This window comes from Triticum aestivum, chromosome 6B (genome assembly GCF_018294505.1).
Source record: "Triticum aestivum cultivar Chinese Spring chromosome 6B, IWGSC CS RefSeq v2.1, whole genome shotgun sequence".
Taxonomy (NCBI): Eukaryota; Viridiplantae; Streptophyta; class Magnoliopsida; order Poales; family Poaceae; genus Triticum; species Triticum aestivum.
In genome coordinates this window covers 666,677,658-666,689,463 of record NC_057810.1, presented here as the reverse complement: position 1 = coordinate 666,689,463, position 11,806 = coordinate 666,677,658, and the positions used below count along the sequence as shown (strand labels likewise).

At 51.6% G+C, this 11,806-nt stretch overlaps 1 protein-coding gene across 1 annotated transcript; it reads right to left on the bottom strand.

Moving 5' to 3' along the window:
• Positions 1–1,969: 1,969 nt before the first annotated feature.
• Positions 1,970–3,178, bottom strand: LOC543296 (dehydrin DHN4). Its single transcript, XM_044558771.1, has 2 exons — positions 2,880–3,178; positions 1,970–2,791 (listed from the first exon to the last, which is right to left on the bottom strand). Exons 1-2 carry the CDS (start codon positions 3,081–3,083, stop codon positions 2,300–2,302), a joined length of 696 nt encoding a protein of 231 aa, XP_044414706.1. The 5' UTR covers positions 3,084–3,178; the 3' UTR covers positions 1,970–2,299.
• Positions 3,179–11,806: the final 8,628 nt, after the last annotated feature.

Below are 11,806 nucleotides of genomic sequence, written 5' to 3'. Positions count from 1 at the left end.
CTCCCCCCTCTCGATCTGCCTTCTCCATCCCTCCCCGGCCCGGCTTCACCTTCCTCCCGTCGTCTCCTCTGTGATGACGCGCATCTGCATCATGGCGGCGACCTAGCAAGCAGCAACGACAAATCAGATCGGCCACGATCCAGATCCTAGGAGCAGCGACGAAGCAGCGGGGCGGCTACCACGTAGGGGCGACCGGAGGTGCTGCAGAAGGTCTAGATCAGCAGCTAGCAGCGGAGGCAAGGTGCAGTTTCCACTACCCCTTTGCATATCTCTGTATATGTTCATGTTTGGGCAGATTTTATTTCCTGTGTGCCATGTTCCTCCTCAATTTGTTTCATATATATGTGCTTCTGTGTAGTACGCAGATCCATGGTTACCCAATTTTTATTTCAATATGTGCTGCTATGTAATGGTGTATGGCTGTAGTGCACTTTGCTTTGGTTATTTGTATGTTAAAGACATGTAATGGCTGATTGCTTCTGGATGTACCAAATGAACTTGCTACTTCATTGCTGAAAATTGAGTTCTATGTCAATATATATTGTTATGTTGTTTTTTTTGAAAATACAAATGAAATGCTGCCAAAATTTTGAATTTCTGTTATTCTATTTTTCATTCCATTCTTTCAAACCAAACACTGAAACGGAACCAACCCGTTCTACTTTTTTGCACCTACCAAATACAGGAACGAAACCGACCCGTTCCTCTGGAATGGAACCATTTCATTCCGTGACAGTTTGTTCCTCAACCAGACACACCCTTATACGATGATATCCTTAAATATCACAAGCGCATAAGCACCACAGTAGCTAAGGCTCACTCTTCTATCCTGGAGACAGGAGTTCGATCCTAGTTTCATTCCTTATTCTCTCCCTTTTTCTCTCTGAATAGGAAGCGCTTGTTTTCTTACCTTTCATTTTCTCAATTTTGTTTCTGTTTTTCCTTCATTAAAATTATTGGGGGTTGTCAAATTTTAAAAAGTTGCGAGTTTCGAAACAAAATGTTCGTGAATTCAAAAAAGCTCAGAAAAATGTAAAATATTCACGAATTCAAAAAAATCTGGTGATTTTATAAAACTGTTGGATATTATAAAAAAAATCATGATTTCACAAAAATATTCAGGAAATAAAAATATATTCATAATTTTAAAATAACGATTGCATATTTGGAACATGTTGGAGAATTTATATTTTTTTTGTTACATACAGAAAACAAAATTCAATAAAATCATGATTTCTAATTTTGCTCCCCAATTTCAAAAAGGTTCATCGATTATGCTCGCTGAGTCAAAAAATGTTCATGAATTCAAAAGCTGTTCATGCATTTTCTAAAAATGTTCATATAAACAAAACAATATTCATGAATTTATTTTTTTACCAAAATTTTGAAAAATGATTGCCGGCTCAGAAAACTGTTCGTCGATTCGAAAACTTCCTAAAAATGTTTGCATACTCTAAATAATTTCACAATTTCAGAAAAAGCTCGGGACTTCATAAAAAAATGTCCGGTGTTCGAAAAATGTTTATTATTTCAAAAAATGTTCATGATTTTAAAATATATTCATGAATTGCAAAAATGCTCATGATTTCAGCAAGTATTCGAGAATTTGAAAGAAGTTCATAAAACGAAAATGAAAAGGGGAAAATTGAAACCACCGGCCTGGTGATTGCTGAAGTATGTAATGGTGAGACAGAGGTGCTAGGTCCATATGCTGCTATACTGATGGAATGTTTCCACAAATTCCAAGTGCATGGCTCTATCAAGGTTATTCATTGTTCTACGGAAGCTAATGGGGTGGCGCACAAGATTGCTAGATATGCTTTTGATTCAAATTCATAGTTTTTGGGAGGGTGATACTCCCGAGTTTTATTAGAAGTGATGTTTTCAATGATGTAGTCCTTTTTAATAATAAATGAAGTGCGCCATGGGGCTTTCCTTGAAAAAGAAAAGACATATGACGCTCTTAAGCTACTCTTAAGACGGTATTATTTATTTGATAAAGAACTAACCTGTACGCGAGGACCATACCGTAAAGCGTACATACAGGGTTTAACCACAGGAAACTTACAAGATTATACAGTGTAATAAACAGACGAAAAACTCAAAACACTGTTTGTTCACGTAAACTTGAGCCTAGATACAGTGGCTCCTCCAACACGCAAGTGAGCTAGGTGAACTAGGCTCACGTTGTATGGTGGAATTTTATTGTATCGTATCGCGATCTTATTATTGATTCTGCAACGGTGGTCGACCGGCACCTCCACTCTCAGAAGTGGCGGCCGCGGGCTCTCCTCAGCGCTCAGTGCTGGCCTGGGAGCTTCTCCTTGATCTTGTCCATGATGCCCTTCTTCTCGCCGGTGTCAGTGCCGTGCTGCCCGTAGGTGCCTCCGGTGCCGTGCGCCCCCGTGCCTGTCATCCCGGTGTGGCCCGGCTGCCCGTAGGTGCCACCAGTGGCCGTGGTGCCATGCGCCCCGGTGCCGGCCATCCCGGTGTGGCCTTGCTGTCCGTAGGTGCCGCCGGTGCCGGTCATCCCAGTGTGGCCCTGCTGCCCGTAGGTGCCGCCGGTGCCGGTCATCCCAGTGTGACCCTGCTGCCCGTAGGTGCCGCCGGTGCCGGTCATCCCAGTGTGACCCTTCTGCCCGTAGGTGCCGCCGGTGCCGACCATGCCAGTACCCTGCTGTCTGTAGGTGCCACCGGTGTGCTGCTGGTCACCGTGGCCACCGGGGAGCTTCTCCTTGATCTTCTCCTTGATGCCCTTCTTCCTCCTCCCGCCCATGCCATCATCCTCAGACTATGACGACCAACGAGAAAAATCAGTATACAAAACACAAACCATGTATGCTAGTAGTATCAGCAAAAGAAGCACCGTATATACGCACCGAGCTGGAGCTGGAGCTGCCGGAGCGGTGCAGGATCCCACGGCCGGTCTGGTGCTCGTCCCTCATGGGCTGGAAATGCCCACCGGCGGCCGCGCCGGTGCCGACGCCGCCGTGCGTCTCCATGCCGGTGCCGACGCCATGTCCGGCCACCGGGTTGCCGTACTCGTCGACGCGGCCACGCTGCTGCTGTCCCTGGTACTCCATCTTGCGCTGCGCTGAGCTGAGCTTGTCACAGGGGGAATCAAAATCTAGTATGCTGCTGTTTGTACTTCTTTTTGTCGGTACACTTTGTTGTGTAAGCAGGTGCAGCACGAGGCACTATTTATAAAGCAGTTTGTGGCGAGGGGATAAAGATAGCCGGACGGGTCGGACGGATCGAGTGCCACGGTAGGGTGGTACGTGTGCTCGCGCGGGTGGGTCGTGGGGCTGGGGGGCGGTGACTGGTGGCTTGCCCATAAAGAGAGGGCGGACGTGTGCAGGCGCTGGGCGCGTCCGGGTTGCCACGTCTCAGCTCGTTCTCGAAGCAGTAAGTGATGACACACAGGTGAGAAGATGAGAGCTATCTTTCGTCCGGGAAGAAGACAATCTGGGAAACTCGTCGGATACTTCTTTCGGCTCGCAAAGGTCGACTTCTTTGCTTCGAGCAAATGACAGCTCGAAACTCTCAGTCGGCGTGTACCACGAACGAAAGTAACCACTCCTTCCGGTGCATAAGGCATCCGCGTACTTCTGGATCATCAATTTAACTCGCTAGATATGTAATGTTATGAAATATTTATTAAACACATCGCATATGGACAATATGCTTTTCGTGGACAATTATGAAGTGGGCAATTCGAGAAGACAATAGCATAGAGCTATGTCATTGGAATTTCAGCATCAGGAGAACTTGATTTGCTAGGCTAGATAGCTGCAGTATTTGAACGCGGGTTGAAAATTCACATTAGATGGATGCTACCGAGTCAAAACAAAAGAAGTGAGAAAAGACCACCCAAAAGTAGTAAAAATGTTGATCCAAATGATTTGGTCTCCACAGAAAAGCTGAAAGTGTAAGTGCATTTAGTGCCCTTTGTGGGTTTTGGATGATTAATGATAAAATTATTAAAAAACTAATGCATTTGTGAGTACACACAGATGAAGTCCCCGATGATTTGGTTAAAATAATGGGTTATGACCCCTAAAAATGTTGTGATAACATTTAACAACTCATAGTGCCCTCTAAAGAATTGAAGTTTGAAGAATAGGGATTATCTGTTAGTTTCTTTTATTCTTTTTTGAGTCGTGGAAAAAACCGTACTGTTAAGGGGGTCAAAGTGAAGCAAGATAGAAAGTATTTGAGTGTGATCAAACAAACCTATCTATGCTAATGAGTGAAGACTTGAAAATCTCTTTTCAGGAAAAGTCTTCGAGCTCTTGTGGTGAAGGTGATTTTCTGAAACACCTGAGTTCGACTTCTTCGCTAAGGAGTTAGGAAAGTGGCCATTGAGGTTGTCCTAAGTTTTGAGGAACAGGTGAATTTGAGAGTTCAATTTTTTTACTATTACTAGTCAATATGTACATGCAATGCACGTTAATTCGGAAGTATATTAAATGCATGCGCATATTAAGTAGGATATTATTTGTGTTTTTTTAGGATCTATTATTTCCGTGTTATCATGTGATTAGCACTATATTTGACATGAAATTAATTGCACGCTAAACATGTTGAGCGCTCGACATTGAAGCAGTTTAGGTCGTTGGATTGACATGTTTTGATGACCAAGATTAATTGGATCTGTCCCTTTGGGCCTTTTTATATTGGTATAGATATAGATATAGATATAGATATAGATATATCACGGTTAGCAACAACACATTGCTAGGTGCCCATGTCTAACAGACATATCGCTAGCCAACCATGGGATGCAACTATCAATAGAAATCTAACCTCGCAGATAGCAGGTGGTTGCTCGAGAAAAATTCCTGCCTAGTGTTACACAGAGAGCATCACTGCACGCACTAATTTCAAGATATTGTAAGTGAGAAAAACCAACCAATTCCTAAAGCGCCACAAAGAAATTGATCAAAGTCTACTGAGATTTGTTACTCTTGAAGACTATGCATTTTCCAGCCGGTTAGGAGTCACTCAGCTTCCAGTGTGCAATGGCCAAAGAATGATTCTTTTTACGGCCCGAAGATCATCGCAAGATCTACCCGAGTAATTGGGTGAGTTTCAAGGAACTTATCTCAAGGATAAGAAGGCAGAGACTTTTGTGTCCTCAGATGTCGGAGTAAATGACCACGGATAGTCTTATCTGCCTCTCATGGCGTTTCAAGACATAGGGGTTGGCTGCGCCCCTCAAGCATCCAAGACGAAGAGCCGCCTTTCCGTGGCTGCAGGAAGGTGGCAAGGCTCAATGAGCGGTCCCAAAGTGGGCCGACTCCTAGCAGACGGCCACCAGAATGGCCGACTCCTAACAGGCGGCCCACCCATGCTCTCTTAAAGTTTGCACCCACATAACGGCGACGAGACGGGGCGTGGCTACAGTGTAGACTGTCACCCCTGAATCCCGGAGCGGGCGTGATCACAGTGCGCCGTACCGGGCGGCCATCCCTAGCCCGACGCGGCATTATTGCCACGTTGACTATGACATCATCCATGGCAGAGCTGCCATACTCCCACGACGGGTTGTCGGTATGGCCCGCAGGTGGCGGACCCTACCTACCAGTGAGATACTAGAAGGCGACATGCCTAGACCAGTCGGCGGAGGAGGAGGCCGGCTCCGAACAGCCGGCCCTCCTCTCCCCTCGAAGTTTGTGGGCCATTAACCAGATAAGACGGGGTGTGGCTACAGTGAACGCCCACCAGGCGGCGGTACTGTGGCCACGCTCGGCCCGACCAAGCCACCGTCATCAGGGGCGAGGGCACAGTGATGAGCAGCCGACAGGGCCCACAGGCGATGGGGCCAACCTGTTGGCCTAGAGCCTGGCAACCGGCAGGACCCACCAGTCGGCGGGCCCCAGTGGCCGGCGGAGAACCCGGCGACCAAAGACACCGACGGCCTGGGCCTACACCCGACCGGATTACCATTGTACCCCTGGGGGGTAAGCCTATATAAACCCCCCAGAGCACCCATGCAAAGGGTTGATCTCTTAGAGTTTCCCATACACACATAGAGAGAGGAGTAGAGCTAGCCTTGCCCATCTTCCTCCTCTAGCCGAACAGCTCAAGGAGCAACTTGTAGCTACTTGTTGACTTAGTGATCATGTGGAGACCCCGCAGAGCAGGACTAGGGGTGTTATCTCCTAGGAGAGCCCCGAACCCGTCGGCGTGCATGTCTTCGCCTCATCCCGTTTCCAGGCATTGGTGACGTCTTACTAGCCCCCACAATGATTAGTCATCCCTTGGCATATGTCGCACCAACCACCTAACATTTGGCGCCCACCGTGGGGCTAGGTGCACCGTCGTCCGGAGACCTGCTCTGGACGGGAACCCTGTTCCTTCCCACCGAGCATAGCCAGCCCAGCACGCCCGATGGCGCTTACATTGACGCGCTGCATGGCATCGAAGCCGCCTATGCAGCAGGCTGCCTCACCGATCTCCTCGGCGAGATCCTCCTCTCCGACGAGCCCGCACCGGGCACGGCGCAGCCAGCTCCGAGAGCTGCCTCATCGACCTCCTTGGCAAGCTTGACATCGCCAGCGAGCCCACCTCCGACTTGGAGTAGATTGGCTCCACCGACCCGATGCTTGTCGACTCTGACATGGCATCCCTTGACGCCTTCCCCACCAACGTAGTGGTCATCGACGACCCCCTCCCTCATGTCGACAGCGGCGGCAGCACCGTCACCGAGGTGCTCGTCATTAGCCACAGCGCAGCATCCGGTGCGGACGCCCCCGACGCGCTGCAGGCGACAATACCCGACCTGTCTGCACCCATCGCAGGCGACGCCGATGCCAATACACTGGAGGCCCACTGCCTTGCGCTCATTGAGAGCGGCAAGAAGCTAGCCTCCATGAGACGCCTCACCGAGGCCTATCAGCGCGAGGTTGATCATGCCGCTGGCGGGCCTAGCCGCCTGGGCACTATCAAACAGCGTGGTGCCGCTATCGCCAGCATGCTGGGGGCCGACCGCCTAGTCTACGCCACACCCATCGAGAACCTGTGTCCTGCCCAGGCGGCAGCAGACGAGCTAGAGAACCTGGACGGTGACGAACGATGCTACATGACAGAGCGCATCCAGCAGCTCATCGACACGGCTGTCGAGCGGCATGAAGCCGGCGCCTGCACCGAGAATCCTCCCCTCCGCTGAGAGCACGACGCGACCTCCCAGACGCTGACTGCAGGTGGCGCCCGCGAGCGAAAAGACAGAGAGCCGGCTGCTAGCCGCAGTCGGACACACCTCGGCATTGAGCGCAACAAAGACGGACGCCCATGAGCCGTGGAGCGGTGAACCGATTGTCCGCCTCTTCCTCCACCTCGCAAGGAGAGATATCCTTCCCCGCAGCCTGTTGAACACCCGATGCTCAGCAGCCGGCTGGGCCACCAGGAAGGAATCGAAGCAAACGATGCCCGCCATCGGATCGACCGCCTGGCACGATACCTGGCGCTAGAAGAAGAGGATGCGGTTGGCCCGCCTTGTTTTGGCCCCCGCATTCGCGACGAGCCCTTCCCCAAAGGGTTCTCGCTGCCAAGAGACACACCCAAGTACAACGGCTTGGTGAAGCCGGAAGACTGCTTGATCGACTACTCCACCGCAGTCAGCATAGCAAACGGCAACAGGCGTGTTGCCGTGAAGTACGACCCCCTCATGCTTCAAGCCACGGCACGCACCTGGCTGAACAGCCTCAAGCCCTACAACGTTAATAGTTGGGTGGATTTAACTAAAATCTTCATCCGCAACTTCACCAACACGTCCAAGCGGGCGCCCAAGCCTCGCCAGCTCTCTCTGTGCGTCCAAGGCCCAATCGAGTCCAGTCACGACTACCTGGCGCGGTGGGCCGAACTCTGCAACTCCTGCGAAGGGGTGCACGAGGTGAAAGATATAGAGTACTTCACTGCCGGGTGTTGAGAAGGCACCCTCCTCAAGCACCGACTCCTCTGCGACGAGCCGGCTACACTCGACGAGCTGCTGATTATAGCACACAAGTACGCCACTACCGACTCCTCAATGAAGTCGGAGCTTCGGGTGGACGCCTCTGGGAAGGTGCTCCCTCCGGCTCCCAGAACGCTGGCTGGCGACACCAGTCGGCGCTCACAGCAGAACGATAACAAGCGCAAGGCCCCGATGCCGGTGTCCACCAGCCGACAGGTGGCAACAGTCGAAGATCAGCAGCCGGAAGGGCAGCCCATACCCAAGCGTTAGAAAGGCGGCAAGCCGGCTTGGCAGCCCGCTTTCTCCTATGAGAAAACCCTTGATGCACCCTACAAGTTCCACAGCGGCGCGAAGCCATCCAATCACACAACCCAGAAGTGCCACTGGCTCACCCGAATTTCCAAAGGCGAGGGGCTGCTGCCTCCTCCGCCTGCTGGCCAGCCGCCTCCGGCTCCTCAGCAGCCGGCGTCTTGCCCAGCAGTCAGCGCCATCCAAGACGAGTTCCCCGAAGAGCATGGAGCCTATGTTGTCTTCACAGGCCAGGCTGATGACAGGCGCAGCCGGCGCCGGCAGCACCAAGAGGTCAATATTGTCACCTCCAAAGTTCCAGAGTTCATGCACTAGTCTAAGAAGCCCATCAGTTGGAGCCGAGCTGACCACATGGAGGTGATGCCTTCTCCGGGTTCCTATGCCATGGTGTTGGATGCCACCTTTGCAATAGAGAGGCAAGCTGCTCGTTTCTCCCGAGTCCTAATAGATGGCGGTAGCAGCATCAACAACCTTTACCGCGATACCATGGAGAAGCTGGACATCAAGACGAAGCAACTCTTGCCCAGTCGAACCGTCTTCCATGGCATTGTACCCGGCCTCTCCTGCTCACCAATCGGCAAGATCAAGATAGATGTCCTCTTCGGATATAGGGATCACTTCCGCCGCGAAGCAGTTTGGTTTGAAGTAGTGGACCTGGAGAGCCCTTATCATGCATTGCTTGGCCGACCTGCTTTGGCCAAATTCATGGCAGTGCCTCACTATGCCTATCTCAAGATGAAGATGCCAAGCACCAAGGGCATCATCACCATAGTCGGAGACTACAAGAAGTCGTTCGCCTGTGCTGCGGCGAGCAGCCAACTGGCCGAGTCCCTCGTGATAGCTGCAGAAAAGAAGATCCTTGACTGGGTTGTGGCCATGGCCAGTAAGCAGCCGGACCTGTTGCCCCAAGGACTTGGAGGCTCAGGGCTCCTTCCAGCCGGCCAAGGAAACCAAGAAGATACCTTTGGACTCGGACCACCCGAAGATGTTCGCTCTTGTAGGAACCAACCTTGACAGCAAATAGGAAAGTGAGCTCTTCGATTTCCTCCATGAGAATCGAGATATCTTTGCATGGTCCCCCAAGGACATGCCAGGTGTTCCGATGGATTTCGCCGAGAACAAGCTACACGTCAGAGCAGACGCAAAACCAGTCGAGCAACCCCTCCGCCGATTGTTGGAGGAGAAATAAGAATTGTTGGTGAAGAGATAGCCCGGCTTCTAGCAGCCGACTTCATTATGGAAGTGTTCTTTCCAGAGTGGCTTGCCAACCCAGTCCTTGTACTAAAGAAGAACAACAAGTGGCGCATGTGTATTGATTATAGCAGCCTCAACAAAGCCTGCCCCAAAGATCTGTTTGGCTTGCCTCGGATTGATCAAGTGATAGACTCCACAGCCAGATCGAGCTGTTGAGTTTCTTGGATGCCTACTCAGGGTACCACCAGATCAAGTTAGACCCAGCCGACCGCCTGAAGACCACCTTCATCAAACCATTTGGAGCCTTCTGCTACCTGACTATGACATTCGGCTTGAGAAATACTGGTGCCACTTTTCAGCGTTGCATGCAGAAGTGCCTCCTCAAATGGCTCGGCAGAAATGCCCACGTCTATGTAGACAATATTGTGGTGAAGACGGAGAAGCATAGCACCCTAGTGGAAGATCTCAAGGAAACATTTGACAATCGATGCCGCTTTCAAATCAAGCTCAACCCTGAGATATGCGTCTTCGGAGTACTAGCCGGCTAGCTCCTTGGTTTCCTGGTCTCCGAACGCGGCATTGAGTGCAACCTTGTGAAGATCAAGGCCATAGAGAGGATGGAGATTCCCACCCGACTGTGAGACGTCCAGAAGTTCACCGGGTGCTTGGCTTCCCTTAGACGCTTCATCAGCCGGCTGGGAGAGAAGGCTCTTCCCCTATACCAGCCCATGAAGAAAACCACTCACTTCGAGTGGAACGACCAGACAAACGAAGCCCTTCACCAGCTGAAGAAGATGTTGACCACACTGCCTGTCCTGGCGGCTCCGACTGACAAAGAGCCCATACTCCTTTACATTTCCGCAACCAGCCGGGTGGTCAGCACAGTCATCATGATCCAGCGCCCAGAAGATGGCAAGGCCCAGCAGGTCCAGAGGCCTGTGTATTATTTGAGCGAAGTACTGTCAGCCTCAAAGCAGAACTACCCCACTACCAGAAGATGTGCTATGGCATGTATTTTGCCGCCAAGAAGCTCAAGCCCTACTTTCAAGAGCAGCCCATCACGGTCGTTTGTACTGCCCTGCTTGCCGAGATCATGGGCAACCGGGATGCATCAGGTCGGGTGGCCAAGTAGGCCATCAAGCTGGCTCCTTACACCATATTCTACCAGCCTCGCACCGCCATCAAGTCCCAAGTGCTGGCCGACTTCCTCGTCGACTGGGCCGAGACCCAGTACCTGCTGCCAGCACCGGACTCCAGCCATTGGCGGATGCACATTGACAGATCCAAGATGCGCACCGGTTTGAGAGCTGGCATCGTCCTCACCTCTCCCAAAGGCAACAAGCTCGGATACATGTTGCAAATCTACTTCGCCGCCTCCAACAATGTGGCCGAGTATGAGACGCTCATACATGGGCTGCGGCTGGCCAAAGAACTTGACATCCGCCGGATCCTGTGTTATGGCAACTCGGATTTGGTGGTCCAACAGTCGTCCGACAACTGGGACGCCAAAGATGCAAACATGGCAAGCTACCGCTTCCTCGTCCAGCAACTCAGCGGACATTTCGAGGGGTGCGAGTTCCTTCACGTGCCACGGGCCGACAACGAGCAAGCAGATGCCCTGGCACGAATCGTCTCCACTCGGCAAGCTATACCAACCAGCATCTCCCTTCAGCGCCTCCTCGAGCCATCTGTCAAGCCTTCACCAGAATCTGATTCCATCTTCGTGCCGGCCGACTCCGAAGCATTCGGATCTGACTCGGGGAATTTGACAGGCGGACCGAGGACTTTGGCAGGTGGCTCGGGGATTGCAGTAGCCGCACCTGGCCCGGGGACTTTAGAGCCCAGCCCGAGGACTGCTGCAGTTGGCTCGGGGACTTCAACGACACAACAGGCGGTGGTCAACTCCAACCCACCACCTCACAGTCCAACCGCCCTAGTTGCAGTAGCCGTGTTGACAATAGAAGAAGTCGCAGCTCCATCATGGGCCCAGCCCATCCTCAATTTTTTTGGTGAACAGGGAGCTGTCAGCTGATCAGATCTCGGCCGGCAAGTTCAGCGCTGAGCAGGAGCCTACAAAATAGTAAACAGAGAGCTCGTGAGACGCAACATGACTAGAGTCTTCCAGCGTTGCGTAGAGCCAGAGAAGGGCATGTCGATCCTCAAAGATATCCACCAAGGCAAATGCGGCCACCATGCGGCCTCAAGATCACTTGTTGCCAAAGCTTTCTACCACGGTTTCTTCTGGCCGACTGCTTTGGAAGACGCCAACGATTTGGTCAAACACTGCAAGGGTGCCAAATGTTCAGTTCCAAGCAACACCTGCCAGCTTCTGCACTCAAGACCTTACCC